Here is a 17597-nt window from a genome sequence, read left to right on the forward strand (position 1 = left end):
GTTATACACCCTTGTAGATTAGAAAAGGATACATTTTCATCATTAAGGACATGCTCTTACTGACCTTCTCACTGAGAGATACACACCTGAAAAAAATGGGGAGCAAACACCCCTTAACAATTCCAAGTCAGGGTCCAAGCTGGGATTATTTATAGTTGTGAAAAAACATATAAAACATAAAATTTATCACTTAAACCACTTATTCAGAAAACTGTATTCATACCTTTTTATAAAACTGTGGTTAATTATATGCAAAATTTATCACTTAAACCATTCTGAAGTTTATAGTTCTGTAGCATTAAATACATTCTTATTGTTGTGCAACCATCACCATCGTCAACTTCCATAACCTTTTCAACTTCCCAAACTGAAACTCTGAACACATTAAACACTGACTCACCATTCCCCTGGCAACCATCACTCTACTTTTTTGTGTCTATGAATTTGGTTATACTAAATACCTCTGTAAGTGGAATGATATGAGATATGTCCTTTTGTGACTGGCTTATTTCACTGTACATATAGACCACATTTTGTTTATCCCTTTATCCATCAAAGGACATTTGCGTTGTTTCCACCTTATGGCTATTAGGGATCATGTTGCTGTGAACATGGGTTAAAATATCTCTTTGAGACTCTGCCTTCAATATACCCAGAAGTGGAATTGCTGGATCATATGATAACTCTATGATTATTATTTTTTTTTGAGGAACAGCCAGCCATTCAAGGCGAGTTTTGTATTATCTGCTCCATCATGCTTATAATACACTTTTGGCTATGGCTTCTTACCATTAATTCCTTACTGTGCTTAATCACAAAAGATGTGACTGTATCAGATGGAGTCTTATTATGCCAGTCACACAGGCTAATCAGTTTCCTTTACTTCTAGCCACACATCACAGTTTCTTAGGTAGAAAAAAACTAAATCTCAATACAAAACCACAAATGGTGATTCAGCTAAGTAAGTAGATTTGTTTACCGGGCTAACCTGAGAATTCTAGCATCTTCCAGGAGATGGTCACTGATGAAATCTGAAGAGCCTATAATCCCTATAGAGCCTCTGGATTGTTCTGAAGTTTACATTTTCTGAAGTTCTATACCTTCTCTGGGGCTATCATGTACACTGAGGCTGTCCTCTCTCCCCAAATTTGTAGCTGTTATCCTTTCTCTGACAACTTCGATCCCTAGCTCAATTTTCCTGTCCACTCATTCCTTTGCCTGCATTCTTAGGTTTATCAGCATCTACGCTAATAGGAGATACCCTGCCCTGTATCTATCATCCTCAAGTCCAGTGATGCTATCTCCCTAACGTCACCTACCCTTGGATATGGACCTCACTGACATAGCCAAGCCCCAGACCTTGACTCAATCTCCCATCCTTCTGCTTTTCTCAATCTGTTGCCCCGAGCTTGCTCCTTCTCCTCAGTGTGGCCTCTAGTTGACTGGTCTCTCCCATTCTCATAGCCCACCTGCCCCTTCCAGCCCCACAGCTGTGCTGCCCAGCTGGGGCCTGGGAACCGGTCACTGCAGTGATGCTTGAGTGGGTGCCCTTGCTTCATCTGACTTCTACCGCTGCATTCTCCCTGCCAATCCCAGCCTGGCAGATGGCACTAACCTCTCTATCTGCTCCAAATGTTGCAAAACCAGGCTGATTGATCTCACTGCTAAAGTGCGTGTTTGACTTTCCCTCTGTCACCTCGGTTGCACAATGATCGTTGTACGCATTGTTAATGGCCTCCCTTCGCTCTCTTTACATCAACTCTAGCAAGCCTCTTCACCTCTCCCTTTTCACGGTGATGCATCTCAATGCTACAACCTGAACTTTGTACAGGTCTGCTCTCTAATTTTTTGAAAGAGTTGAGAGCATGTAAGATGGATGAATTTTCATGCCAAGAAAAATAGAAGTATAAAAGAAACTGTGGATATGTTTGATGCCATATCACAAGTTTTTTATAGTCCCAAACACAAACCAGCTTGAAAGATGAATGACAAAGCAGGAAAATGTGTGTTTCTTCAACTGCTCCTTCTTTGCCTCAGATTTGTCTTACCTGTCTTTTTATCTGTTCTGCTCTCTTTCTTTCCCTTCTCTAATGGTACTTGAGAATTCTTTAGGAAAACCACTTTCCCCTGGTTGCTCTGGGGCCTTGCTCCATTAATTTTTTTCAACTCTTTATTGTGTCTTCAATGATTTATTTTGCACTGGTTCCTTTCTCTTAGTCTACAAACATAATAAAATCTTTGCACCCTGAAAAAAAACAAAAAAAAAAAACCCTGAAATCCCAGATGGACCCATCTACCTACTCCCCCCACTTCTCAAACAGTTCTCAGTTCTCTCCGGCTCTTTGCTACCAACTTGCCCTGCTGATCCTGTTCTCTCCCATTAAGCAGCTCTCAGAAATAATATGGCGTCCCAACCGCCTCTTCGCAGACAGCTTCCTGATGAGTTCTAAGTAATGGACACAGCAAACATCATGCTTGGAAACTCTGTTCTGAATGCTCTTCTCTCTCTGACTGCTCCCTCTCAGCAACACGGCCCAGTGTTGGGGTTTTGCCTCTTCTCGGATGACTTCCAAACTTAGGTCTCCTGCCCTAAGGGGCCTCTGACCCCTAGGTCTGCATTTTCGCTGTTGGCTGGACATACCTAGATGGTATAATGCTGGCATGTCTGACTCGGTATGACTCCAAGAGAACATTTCCTTCCTTCCCATGGGTCCTCTGTTCCCTACTGCTCATAGTAGTCCTGTTCAACAAAGAAACAAATAAAGCACAGATGCACACAGGCACATACAATTGCACTGATTTAACAAATGAACTTTACCCATAAAAGGGCAGCTTGGATTGGTGCTTAGTGCCCCGACAGGAATCAGGTGGTATCTACTTCAGGTCCTGCAACCTCAAGTATTCTTTTTCCTTTGTTAATAAGACTGAGATAGGTATTAATCAATGTGACATTTCTGAAACCCGAGGATGTTGTGTAGAAATAAGAGACTTGAACTAAACCAAGAGTGTTAATATTCTGGAATAGGTTTAGGAGTAAGTAGAGTAACTGGTTTTATAATGAGTACTTTTGTGTTGTTACAGCTACTCTTTAAGATGTTTGGCTAGTTTGGGGGCACTTGGGTGGCTCAGTCAGTTAAGTGTCACTCTTGATTTTTGGCTCAGGTCATGATCTCAGGGTCATGAGTTCAAGCCCCACAGTGGGCTCCCTGCTAGGCATTGGAGCCTACTTTAAAAAAAAAAAAAAAGTTTGGAGAGTTTAAAAGCAGCAGTTCTATTAGATTAGTAACTGTTTTTAAAATTGGTTAAGAAAATAAAATTTAGCTTTTAATCAATGCATAAATGTTTAGTGAAGATCCACTTTATTTATTTTTTTTTAAGATTTTTTTATTTATTTATTCATGAGAGACAGAAAGAGAGAAAGAGAGAGAGGCAGAGGGAGAAGCAGGCTCCCAAGGAGCAGGGAGCCCGATGCGGGACTCGATCCCAGGACCCTGGGATCATGACCTGAGCTGAAGGCAGACGCTTAACCATCTGAGCCACCCAGGTGCCCTGAAGATCCACTTTAAAGTTTCAATTATTGGATATATAAGATTAATAAACTGATCATTAAATTGAGAATAAAATTCCATGGCCATAAGCCCCCTGTATATTAAAAGGCAATCGATACTTTAGAGGTATGTCATGCATGTCTCCTTTTGTCTTAAAAGTGGTTGAGAGCCATGGCTTTATCTAGGAGAGTCAGGTACTTAGAACCTACAAGCTTGGGCATGTGTATTTTAAAGAGGTGGTCTGAGATGTGACCCTGTTTAAGAATCACTGTTTAGATTCTTCCTTTAATCAGCATGGTAGATAGAATACAGTAAGTAGTTAAATTACTAGTCACTTAAATTACTAGTCAAATCACATTTTGCTTGATAGAGATGGACCATATTCTTTAGCTTAAATGCATCAGTTTTCAAAGAGGCCATAACCTAAAAGTGGGGAATATGTTATGTTATGGAGAGATTTCTTATTATGAAAAGATTTAGTCTGCATGTTTGTGTTTTATTTTTATAATCTAGCGTTTGCCACATAAAGTTGTAGAAACTATAATAAAAGTGTAAATCTTTGATTTTAAGTGAGTACCTGGCACACACATATTATTTCATTACTAAAGGCTTTTCCGCCTTTCTGCCTTGCCCCCTCTGACTTAGTTTCCACGTAGAGAAATGTTAACCTGCAGCCAGTGTGCATTTATTTAGAAAGGCATTTGGGAACAGGGTCTCTTGCTGGCTAATCCAGAGCTTATGGACTAATGGCTACAGGAAAGAGAGAAAATAAAATATGCTGCTTTGTAATTTCTGCCCTCTCCTGTGATGTATAAGTGAAAGGTTCCTTGTACTTTCTATACCCGCACAGCATTCCTCATCTGCTGTTGGGGCAGTAATCTTAAATACTGAAATGTGGGATTTTGCAGCTTTGAGTGGCATACATTGTTCCTTTTCAGCCTTAGTGAAAATATGTTATATAGTGTCTGGCGTATAAGAAACAAATGAACAGTAGCTGCCAGTATTATTATGACTATTATTACTCTTACTATTATCATCATTATATTTGGTACTATTATTTAGTGAAGCAAAGGTTTTCCATCCAAAACGATTAACATGTACCGACAGAATAATCCTATGAGATCCCAGTTGTTGAGAAATGTCCGGAGAATGAACCTACTATTGAGTCACATTCTGCTAAGCGTATACAATCTCCTATTTGAGTTTCACATCAGACCTCATTTCTCTTTATTCCACACCCTACCTTCCCCCACTTCTGATCCACTGAATCAAGTATGTGGTACAAAAGGGGTCATTTCTCATCTTTTGGTTACATGAGTAGAAATAAACAAAATAGGCAGGGAAAAGAATCTGCCCACAAAATAAGAAAGACCGGATTTTATTTAAAGCTCTGCTTGAGATGTTAAGAATAATAAAAATCAAGTCTTATTTTCTCTCCCTGTGTATCAAAAGCTTTTATGGAAGGGACTAAGGAGTAAATCTGGTCCGTTTTACTGTCTTCAGACTTGCCTTCATTGACCACAAATGATTTTTCATATATATTTTTAATGTCTACATTATAGGTCCTGTGTATAAAATAAATAGGCGAATTCCAAAAATCTAAAGCAGGATACAAATGGCAAGTGGTGTGGAATTTCACAATAAGAAGGTTCAGAATTATAACATCCCTGGGAGAGTCTCCTCTCCTTCCTCAAAAGAACTGTCTCTTTAAAGGAAAAAATAAATAAATAAAAGAAAAAAAAAAAAAGCCATACTTTTCTTTCCTCCTATAGAAGGCAATAGATATTAAACAACCTAGTGTTCACACTTCTATTAAGGGCTTGATTTTACTCTGAGGAGATGTTAGAATCTACAAAAACAAAAAGGACTTGCTTATATTTTATAAAGATCAACCATATTAACATTTTAATAAACTGATTTAAGCCATCTGGTGTTTAGAAAATGGGTCTGGTTCTCCAAAGAAAATAAACAAGATATAAATAACTCTGGAGTTCGTGCCTTTTTTTTAAAGAAAAGGAGACTCTTGATCATATACCCTGCATTAGCATTTGCTCATTCCCCCACCAACCCTGCTGGGCGCCAACTGTGGATCAGGCACTATTCTAGGTTGTCATGTTAAAGAAACAGTTTGCTCTTAAGGCACTTCCAAAGGGCAATAAATAAACAGATGATCCGTGTAGATACCAGCAGAGTGACAGGGAGCTGTGCGGAAGAATGAAAGAACAAACGTGATGGTGTCGCACCTCCCAGTAAATCGTGAAGGGCCCCTCCCTCCGGATAAAGCCCAGATCTCTGGCTCTTGCTTTTCTCTGCAGCTTTCCTCAGCCTCTCTTCACTAGTGCCCTGGCCTTGCCCTGGCTAACTCCTACTTGCTCCTTGGCTAGTGCTTCTGGAAGCCTCCCCTCAAACTGGACCCTCTCTCCCTACCTCCCATCCCACGTGTTCTGTGTCCTTGTACGTACCTCGCCTCATTACACTAGTGTCCTACACACCAGTGCTTTGAGGGCTGAGTCTGTCTTAGCACCGCTGTAGTCCTAATGCCTGGGGGAGTACGGCACGAAGGACAGGTGTCTGTTTGATGAACGAGCAGATGAATGAATGACTGAGGGAAGTCACGTCCGTCGGTGACAGAAGGCTGGCCCTGTGCCGGGGGGACAGTAGGCTGGCTGCGGCAGGGAGATGGCATGGTGGAGGGAGAGAGCACCAGCGGCTAAAGTGTCCGCAACGGGGATTTTCCCAGAACACAGCTTGTCTTTCTGATGGGACTCTAAGCTCCTGGAGACAGACTAACAGGTAATGGGGAGAGATGGGTTTTGGCTTCAAACAGCCCTGGGTTGAAATACAAAGTGAATACAAACACGCACCTACTCTGTCAAAGGTGAGCTGTATAAAGTCCACAGTATGATACCTGACACAGAGTGGGCCCTCAATACAGCAATATCTACTCTTATCTAGAATACAATACAAAATATAACACTATTGAGTCTCTGCCCATATAAAACCCAGCGTCCAGTAGAAGAGACAGACCGACTTAAGTAAGTAAGTAAGTGGCTCCCTAAGGATCACATGGCTGGTAAGGGACAGACATGTCATGGCAGTGAATGTGATCACAGGGAAAGAGAAGGCCAGCTGAAGAGACTGGGACAGGCATGGAGGGGGTAGGTGGGAGTGAGGACCAAGAATGCCAGCAATGCAGAGGACCTCTAGAGTGGCCCTTCAGAGCGGTCAGGCACTGCTAGGATGCCTCCTTGGACGAGGGCACACACAGCATTTGTGGCCATTAGGAACCAGGTTACTTCTGCAAAAGCTGACCTATTGTTGGGACGACAGGGGTTGAGGTGTGAAAGGAAGTTGAGGAAGCGGAGCTCGTGAGTGCCAATGGCCCCGTAGAAGCAAAAGGGAAACAAGTAGGGCAGGAGCTTGACACGGAAGCAAAGAAGCCAAAGTGTAGTTGTGCGTGTGGGAAACAGGAATGTGCTTTAAGGAGGGAGCTGTGGAGCCAGCAGAGGGAGAAGGGAGGTCTTAGGAGGGTGCGCAACTGAAAATTAGTGCGATTTCAGAGACAGGAACTGTGGTAACTGACAGCAAAGGAGAACTGCTAACTTGGGTAAAAATAATGGGTGCATTTTTATGAGGTAAAAATGGAGGCGACTGAGGATTTTCTGGCCCCGTAAGTTTGATTAGGACAAAAATGCCTACTTATTTGATAAATGGTATTAGGACAAGGGGATATCATTTTGGATAAAGTTAAGCTGAACCCATACTTCCATTCTTACACTAAAATAAATTCTAGATGCATCAAAAATTAGACATGAAAAAGTACCTATAACAGTACCAGAGCGAAATACAAGAATTCTGGAGTCTTAGGAGTGTGAATTTGGCATGATTCAAAATTTAAAGGCAATAAAGTAAAAAGTAACTACATACAAATTAAAATCTTCTGTATTAAAAAATGTAGTAAGGAAGGCCAAATAATGACAAATGGGGAAAATATATTTGTGATAAATGACAGGAAACAATAAAACAGTGAATAAATTAACACAGAAAAGAGAGCTGGCTAACATACATAAACTATCTTTAACTTGAACCATAACTAAAGAGATACCAACTTTTACAAGTTGGATTGGTAGAGAACAATGTTTGATGCTCTCGGGGCTAGCGAGTCAGGTGAAGACAGGGTTGCTGGGATGGTAGCCTGCTGGGCAGTGTGGGAATGTTGGTGTGTGTTTTCAATGCCCACACCTTTGACTCAGCTCTTTCCCCTCTAGGCCTTTATTCGACATGAAGACAGGTACAGGGATGTTTGAGGCCGCCCTGCTCATGATGGTAAACAGCTAAGGTCAGTGTAAATGTCCATCACTAAGGGCCCACTTAGTTAAATTACCACATATCCATACTGTGGAATACTATCCAGCCATTAAAAAGGGAAAACAGGTTGTATGTTCTGATATGGGAGAATATATTATGTTCAGTGGGGAAACAAGAAGCTGTAAAAGACTATTTTTAGTGTAATGTCATCTGTTTTAAACAGAAGAGTACACACATAAGCAAACACACATACTACCTCTAAATGCAGAGGAAATTTCTGGAAGGCTAAGTAAGAATCTTAATGTGGGAAGTAAGATTAAGAGTCAAGAGAAGAGGGTGAGAGCAACTTTCTTTTGCCTTTTAAGTTATCCTGAAAATGTAATATTTTGATTTAAAAATTTAAGTAAAGAGATGTAAATCTCTGAAAGATCAAGTTACTCAACTTGCAAATCACAGGGGTTATTGGTTGTGTTCTATTCTGCTTCATTCTAACATTTGATAATGATCACCACTGTCAAGGAGATCCTTTGGAGCTAGGGCTCTCAGTCTGTGTGAATCCTGGATCCCTTACTTATTAATGACAGTGGGTACATAATTAACTGCTCTAAACCTCAGTTTCCTCATCTCATAGTACTGGCTGAAAGATTAAATGAGACTGTGCATGTAAATCATTGAGCATATGAAGTAAGTGCTCCATAAATGTGATCTATTATCATTATTAATAAAACTCTTCCATCTTATAGTTTGCCATTGTCCTTTTATAAATAGTTCTTACTTGACTCTTGCTTTTCAGATTATAAAACATTATCCTATCTTCATTTTACAATAGCCCTTTACTGAGTTTCAGAGAAATTAAGTGATTAGCCTAAGATCACAACCTAGGGTTTAAAAGCATATCTTCCGACTTCAAGAATTTTCTCCCTCTTGATCATAGCTGTCTGTTGACCAACAAGCCCAGAGCTCCTATATTTTGACATGAATTATTGTTGATTATAAAATCCTAGGCATTAGGGGCCATGAAGCTCTTTATTACTTCATATGGTACTTTGGACAGAGGAAACCAAAGTGCTACTTACAACTCAATTTTGATATGTACAACTTTCCTCAAAAAGACTTAAATAAATCTGTTTACATGGCTGGCAATGATAGCACAAAAAGAAAAAAAAAAACCTCACAAAGATGGCTAAATCACCTGTCCAAAAAAATCAATACATGCTTCATTTACTCTATGAATCTGGATCACTGTTGTCCCAAATCTAGGCATTTTCATTAGAGTCTACCATGTTCAATAATTCTTTATATAATTCTTTATAGAAGTTGATTTGACCCAAGGAATGTTTTTTTCCCTGAACTAGAAAAGTAGGCTGATATTAGTATCTTCATTTAGTAGACAAGACAAAGAGAATTTATACAATTTTCCCAAGGTCCTTCAGTGATTTAAGGGCAGAAACTTTGAGTTCAGTCGCTTGCTTTCTAATTTGCCTCAAATACCACACACCAAGATCACACTCTTCCCTGCTTTAATTTTTTCATAGGATTTTCCTGGAATCAGTTCTGAGTTTACTTTGGAATAGTAAAGTATTACACTAAGCACACAGAGTAGACCGTACTGGAGTCTCCGTAAATTCCTTAATAGACTCAAAATAATTGATTGCCTTGAGTTTTGTTTTATTATTTTTTTAAAACAGTTTGGCTCAAACTGAGAATGCACATTTTTTTTTTAATAGCTGTGACTTCTAAATGCTCTCCTTATGTATAAACATATTTTAGCACAATGTAACTCTGCTTAGGAAAAATCTACTTAGAAGGAAATTCATTTGGTATTCTGTAGTAGCACCATCTCTGTTCTGAACGATTCTAACGAGGAATCAATGAAATATGATGTCTCTAATAGGCTGCACATTGAAAATTAATTTAATGTTATTTAATTGAAATCACCACCCCCCGCAAACACATACATGCCTGAAATCACAGTATAATTGACCACCTCTGATGTGACTGAAAACTCTAATCCAGGAAACATCATCTGTTTTTAAAATTTTTTTCCAAAGATTTATTTATTTTAGAGAAAGAATGTGTGTGTGTGTGTGAGAGAGAGAGAGAGAGAGAGAGCGCGGGGAGGAGCAGAGCGAGAAGGAGAGAATCCCAAAAAAGACTCCACCTTGACTGTGGAGTCCAATGTGGGGCTGGACCCCACAACCCTGAGATCATGACCCAAGCTAAAACCAAGAATCACACACTCAACCAACTGGACCACCCAGGTGCCCCAGAAAACATCATTTAAATCAGTCCTCTTTCTCTGACATCTTTGGAAGCATTTTGGGCCAGACTCTTTCTTGGAACATGATGCAGTTAGAAATCTCTGGGCCATGTCTCAGCTACCCAAAATTGAGTACTTGGAGGGAAGGAAGCATACAGTGGAGTTAAAATTCCTGTGTTTTAATGGTGAGGTGGAAGGACAACTATTGATTTAAGTGACCTCAAAATCCCAATCTTTTCCCCAGTAAATTTACTGGCATTTCCATCCCAACTGAAAGAAAGATTAAAAAACATCTAGGTTGCAACTCCCACTGTGGGATGTTCCTGGTTTAGAGTCCCACAGTCAAAATCAAGGGTCCTTTATCATGATATACTCTAAGATCTTAAGTGAAAAAGATATATCAGAGCTGTGGATTGATCATTCTAGGTTCTCAAATTAGTCTTCCATAGTATAAATACATTAAGTTAGATCAACTGAATTGATATAACTGATCAGGGAAATTCAAACCCAAAGTGCCATCCCCAAAACTTCCATAACTAGAGTTACTAGTGTTTAGTTATGGAGAACAAATGTGAGTTATTGATTATGAGAGGTTAAGTGTTCATGGTACTGAGGATTATAAGAGAAGCTGGAGGAACTGATTATGAATGTAAAATATCCCAACTCTACTCTCAAGAAGTGAGAATCTCAGATGTGATCATACATATTTCTTATCAACAAATAATGGAAAAGCTCCTAACAGTCTCACAACTACTTATTAGAATTAAAGCTAGTGTTTGGAATCATGAAATGGTATGATCAGAGTAGGCCCAAGAGAGCTTCTTGGAGAATGTGGTCTTGGATAATTTTCATACTTCAGTCTTGCAAACTCGTTTCTGAACCTGAGCCCATAGCTTCAAGAAATCGATATACCTTATGCAAAACTTTATATGTATAGGTATATATATTTCTGGGGAAAGGGTAAAGAGCTTTCATCAGATATAAGGCACTGTGTTTAAAACCTGCCCCAATACCAGATTGCTGGGAAGATGGCAGAACAGGAGGACCCTAAGCTTGCCTCCTCTCAGGGATACAACTAGATAACACTCATATCAGTGTAAGTAACCCAGAAAACAACCTGAAGACTGGCAGAACAAACTCCACAACTAAACGTAGAGAAGAGGCCACACTGAAAAGACTATGGCGGGAGCAGACGCATCTGCAGGGCTCTTGGTGAGGGAGGGACCCCCAGGTACAAAAAAGGGAGAGAAACAGACCCCCACACTGGGAATCCCTGCACTGGGAAGGTAAATCCTTATAACATTTAGCTTTGAAAACCAGAGAGGCTGAGTATCATGAGTTCTTACAACTAGGGGGACTTAAAACCTTGAATTTTAAAAATCAGCTGGCTTAGCTCTGGGAAAGCAGGGAGGCGGAATGAGTCCCTGCCCTTAAAGAGATAATACAACAAATAGGCCACAGAGATAGAGCATAGAAACAGCAGTTTGAAAACCCAGCTGAGGTCTATAGGAGGGAGAGCTGTTTACTCATCTCAGAGCTGTTCTGGAGGGACAGAGATTCTTGGGGGACTCCTCCAGGAACAAAGAGCTAGCAGGTGCTATTTCCTTCCCCTGCTCCCTAGCAAGACACACAGGCACCTGCAGGAACCAGCTACCAAACTTGCTACCACTGCCCCTCCCCCCACCACTGTACTTCAGTGGATCTGACCCCTCCAGCCAGGCCTGCCTCAGTAGCTGTGCTGCATGTCTGTGCCCTCAGAAGGCCTGTGAGCAAACCTTGCTAACACTGTTCATCCAGCCCCGACATGTTGCAGATCCGCCTCCTCTAATACGCTCTTGGCCTGAGTCCTTCCAAAGCAGTGACCCAAGCCTTGCAGTGTGCAAGCAGCCCCAATAGGGGTCAGCACCACTCCAAAGACACTCCTGCCCCAGAGAGAGGGAAAGATAACCCCACACACCAGTCAGACTGTGGCCCCAGGAGTGGGCTGGGGGTAGACAACTAGTCTGACTGCAGGCCCACTCACCAATGGAAATTTCTCAGGGGACAACAAAGGGAAAGCACCCTGCAGTTTGGTGCTCTGATCTTTCACAAGTGTCTGGTCTCACTCAACTCAAGACCCAGAAAGCCACAGACTGGCCCACTAATACCAGCGGAAACCAAGCACTGCCCACAACAGGTAAAGAGAACCACTGAAGATGACTGGACTGAGGGAAAAAGCAGCACAGCTACAATAGCAGGGCACACACAACACATATAGGAGTCACCCCTGAAACGCCAGGTTCCCATGAAGAGGGAACATTGCACTGCAGGTCACTACAGGACCTATTCTTCATAAGGCCACTACTTTCAAGAGCAGGAGATGTGGCTGACTATCCTAACACAAAGAAACAGAAAGAGACAGACAACATCAGAAGACACTGGAATATGTGCCAAAGAATGGAACAGAATCATGGGAAGAGATGTAAGCAAAATGGGTAAGTCATATGTCTGATAGAGAATTTAAAATAATGATCATAAAGATACTCACTGGACTTGAGTAAAGAGTGGAGGACATCAGTGAGACACTTAACAAAGAGATAAAAAAGAACCAATCAGAGATGGAGAACATAATAAATAAAATAAAAAATTGGCTAGATGGAATAAATAGTAGACTAGAGGAAGCAAGAAGAATGACTCAGTGACCAGGAGGGTGGAGTAATGGAAAGTAATCAAACTGAGGAGGTGAGAGAAAAAATTATACAAAACGAGAAGAGATTTAGGGAACTTAGTAACATCATCAAGTACCATAATATATGCATTATAGGGATTCCAGGAGAAGAGTGAGAAAAGGGGGCAGAATATTTTAAGAAATAATAGCTGAAAACTTCCTGAATCTGGAGAAGGAACAGAAATCCATATCCAAGAGGCACAGATATCTCCCAACAAAATCAAGCCAAGCAGAGCAACATCAAGACACACAGTAATTAAAATGGCAAAAAGTAGTGACAGAATATTTTAAAAGCAGCGATAGAAAAGAAAATAGTTACATACAAGGAAAACTCCATAAAGCTATCAGCTGATTTTTCAGCAGAAACTTTGCAGGCCAGAAGAAAGTGGCAGGGTATATTCAAAGTGCTGAAAGGCAAAATTCTGCAGCCAAGAAAACTATCCAGCAAGGCTATGATTCAGAATAGAAGGAAAGTAAGAGTTTCCCTGACAAAAGTTAAAGGAATTCAGGACCACTAAACCAGCCCTACAAAAATTGTTAAAGGGGATTCTCTGAGTGGGAAGAAAAGATCATAAGTAAGAGTAAGAAAAGTAGGAAGCACAAAAGCAGTAAAAATAAGTATATCTATAAAAATCAGTCAAGAGATTCACAAAATGAAAGGATGTAAAGTATGACACCATAAACATGGCTTAGAGAGGAGTAAAGAATGGGTTCAAACTTAAGTGACCATCAACACAGACTGCTACAAGCAAAAGATGTAATATGCAAACGTAACGGTAACCACAAATCAAAAACCAGTAACAGATACACAAAATATAAAGAGAAAGGAATCCAAGTATATCACTGAAAGAAGGTCAACTTATGGTGAGAGAAGAGAGCAAGAGAAGAAAGGAACAGAGAAGATCTACAAAAACAAACACAAACCAAAATAACTAAATAAAAAAATAACATACATATCAATAGTTACTTTGAATGTAAATGGACTAAACACTCAACGTAACCTTATACCTAAAGGAGCTAGAAAAAGAAAAAGAAACAAAACCCCCCAAAAGGAAGGAAATAATAAAGATTAGAGATAAATGAAATAGAAAACTAAAAAAACAATAGAACATATCAATAACACCAGGAGCTGGTTCTTGAAAAGATCAACAAAATTGATCAGCCAGACTCATCCCAAAACAAAAACAAAAACCAAAACCTAAAAAAGAGAGGGACTCAAACAAAATTAGAAATCAAAGAGTAGAAATCTGAACAAGTGGCATCACAGAAATACAAAAAATTGTAAGAGAATTTTTTTTCTAAAATTTTATTTATTTATTTGACAGAGAGAGACAGTGAGAGAGGGAACACAAGCAGGGAGAGTGGGAGAGGGAGAAGCAGGCTTCCCGCCGAGCAGGGAGCCTGATGTGGGGCTCGATCCCAGGACTCTGGGATCATGACCCTAGCCTAAGGCAGACGCTTAATGACTGAGCCACCCAGGTGCCCCTGCCTAATTGCTTTTTTATGTTCCTATTAATATTTAGGAGCTTTCTTCTGAAGTCCAAACAACATAAAATAAGACAGCCATCAACATGGAGATAAGACCCTCCACCAGCAGAAAGAAGGCAGACTCTTAATAACTGAGGCACTTAGGTGCCCCGATTTTAAGAGAATATTGTGAATAATTAGATGCTAACAAATTGGACAACCTAGAAGAAATGGATAAATTCCTAGAAACATAACCTCCCAAAACTGAAGCAGGAAGAAATAGAAAATTTGAACAGATTACTTGCAACAAAATTGAATCGGTACTCGAAAGCCTAGGACCAGATGGCTTCACAGGTGAATTCTACCAAACATTTAAAGAAGAGTTAATACCTAATCTTCTCGAACTATTCCAAAAAATAGAAGAGGAAGGAAAACTTCCAAATTCAATCTATGGAGGGCAGCATTACCCTGATACCAAAACCAGACAAGGATTCCACTAAAAAAGAAAACTATAGGCCAATGTCTCTGATGAACATAAATGCAAAAATCCTCTACAAAATATTAGCTAACTGAATCAACAATACATTAAAAAAATCATTCACCACAATCAAGTGGGACGTATTCCTGGGATGCAAGAGTGGTTTAGTATTTGCAAATCAATCAAAGTGACAGATACATCACATTAACAAGAGAAAGAATAAAAACCATATGTTTATTTCAAGAGATGCAGAAAAAGCATTTGACAAAGTACAACATCCATTCATGATAAAAATCCTCAACAAAGTTGGTTTAGAGGGAACAGACTTCAACATAACAAAGGCCATATATGAAAAACACATAGCTAACATCATACTCAATAGTTGAAAAACTGAGAGCTTTTTCCCTAGGGTCAAGAAGAGGACAAGAATGTCCACTCTTACCAAATTTATTCAACATAGTACTAGCAGTCCTAGCCACAGCAATCAGACAAGAAAAAGGAATAAAAGGCATCCAAACTGGTAAGGAACAAGTAAAACTCTCACTATTTACAGATGACATGATACCCTAAAGACTCCACCATAAAACTACCGGAATGATAAAGGAATTCCATAAGAATAAAAAATAATATACAGAAATCTGCATTTCTGTACACTAAAAATGAAGCAGCAGAAAGAAAAATTAAGAAAATAATCACATTTACAATGACACCAAAAATAATAAAATACCTAGGAATAAACTTAACCAAGGAGGTAAAAGACCTGTATTCTGAAAACTATAAATCACTGATGAAAGAAACTGAAGATGACACAAAGAAATGGAAACATATTCCATGCTCACAGATTGGAAAAACAAATATTTTTAAAATGTCCATAACTACCCAAAGCAATCTACAGATTTAATACAATTCCTATCAAAATATTAACAGTATTTTTCATAGAACTAAAACAAACAATCCTGAAATTTGTATGGAACTACAAAAGACTCTAAATAGCCAAAGCAATCTTGAAAAAGCAAAGCAAAGCTGGGGGTATCACAATTCCAGATTTCAAGTTATACCACAAAGCTGTTGTAATCAAAACAGTATTGTACTGGCACAAAAAAAGACACACATCAATGGAACAGAACAGAAAGCCCAGAAATAAACCTATGATTATATGATCAATTAATCTTTGACAAAGGGGCCGAGAATATGCAATGGGAAAAAGATAGTCTCTTCAACAAATGGTGTTGGGAAAACTGGTCAGCTGCCAGAAAGTAATGAAACTGGACCACTTTCTTACACCACACACAAAAATAAACTCAAAATGGATAAGGACCTAAATGTGAGGTCTGAAACAAACAAACAAACAAACAAAATCCTTGAAGAAAGCACAGGCAGTAATTTCTCTGACATTGGCCGCAGCAACATTTTTCTAGATATGTCTCCTGAGGCCATGGAAACAAAAGTGAAAATGAACTACTGGGACTATATCAAACCAAAAACTTCTGCATGGCAGAGAAACAATGAAACCAGAAGACAACTTGGTGAATGGGAGAAGATATTTTGCAAATGACATATGTGATAATGGTTTAGTATTCAAAATATATAAAGAACTTTGACTCAGCATCCCTGAAACATATAATCCAATTAAAAATGGGCAGAAGACGTGAACAGACATTTCTCCAAAGAAGACATAGAGATGGCCAACAGGCACATGAAAAGACGCTCAACGTCACTCATTAGAGAAATGCAATCAAAACTACAGTATCACCTCACACCTGTTAGAATGGCTAAAATCAAAAAGACAAGAAACAACAAATGTTAGTGAGGATGTTGAGAAAAAGGAACCCTCATATGCACTGTTGGTGGGAATGCAAACGGTGCAGCCACTGTGAAAACAGTATGGAGGTTCCACAAAAAATTAAAAATAGAGCTATCCTATGATCTAGTGATCGCACTAGTGGATATTTACCCGAAGAATACAAAAACGCTAATTCAAAAGGATACAAGCATCCCTATGTTTATAGCAGCATTATTTACAATAGCCAAATTATGGCAATGTCCATCGACAGATGAACGGATGAAGACGATATGGCATATATATGCAATGGAATATTATTCAGCCATAAAAGGAATGAAATCTTTTGCCATTTGCAACAGAGAGTATTATGCTAAGTGAAAGAAGTCAGTCAGAGAAAGACAAATACCATATGATTTCACTCTTATGTGGAATGTAAGAAACAAAACAAATGAAGAAAAAAATAAGACAAACCAAAAAACCCAGGCTCTTAGCTACAGAGAACAAACTGATGCTTAGTGGGTGCGGGGTGGGTGAAACATGTGAAGGGGAAGAAAGAGTACACTTACTATGATGAGCACTGAGTAATGTGTAGAATTGTTGAATCACTATATTGTATGCTCAAAACTAATTTAATACTCTATGTTAACTATACTGGAATTAAAATAAAAAAATAATAATTAAAAACTGCCTCAATACCTTAAAAACCACTGATTTTAATTCTAGGAATTTGCCTTAAGAAAACAGGGATGTACATTGGGGCACCTGGGTGGCTCAGTTGGTTAAGCATCTGCCTTCGGCTCAGGTCTTGATCCCAGGGTCCTGGGATTGAGCCCTGCATCAGGCTCCCTGCTCAGCGGGGAGTCTGCTTCTCCCTCTGCCTGCTGCTCCCCCTGCTTGTGCTCTCTCTATCTCTCTGTGTCAAATAAATAAATAAAATCTTTAAAAATATATATATAAAAAAACAGGGATGTACATAAAGATATTTATGGCCACATTGTCTGTAATAGGGGAAAAATAAAAAGAAACAAGTAAATTTTCCACATTGG

At 39.4% G+C, this 17597-nt stretch overlaps 1 protein-coding gene across 6 annotated transcripts in view; it reads right to left on the reverse strand.

Moving 5' to 3' along the window:
• Positions 1 to 17597, reverse strand: part of LYRM4 (LYR motif containing 4) — a 264652-nt gene that overhangs the window by 177702 nt on the left and 69353 nt on the right. The window contains exon 3 of one of the 6 annotated variants that reach the window (XM_025891246.2): positions 2375 to 2740. The exons of the other annotated variants lie outside the window; for them this stretch is intronic. Within the exon in view, the coding sequence (XP_025747031.1) occupies positions 2723 to 2740 (18 nt within the window). The 3' untranslated portion in view covers positions 2375 to 2722. Of the gene's footprint in view, positions 1 to 2374; positions 2741 to 17597 lie in introns of those variants that run through there. 6 annotated transcript variants of the gene reach the window in all.

The sequence above is a fragment of the Callorhinus ursinus genome, unplaced genomic scaffold (genome assembly GCF_003265705.2).
Source record: "Callorhinus ursinus isolate GAN/ISIS: 27379988/994484 unplaced genomic scaffold, GSC_fseal_2.0 scaffold26, whole genome shotgun sequence".
Taxonomy (NCBI): Eukaryota; Metazoa; Chordata; class Mammalia; order Carnivora; family Otariidae; genus Callorhinus; species Callorhinus ursinus.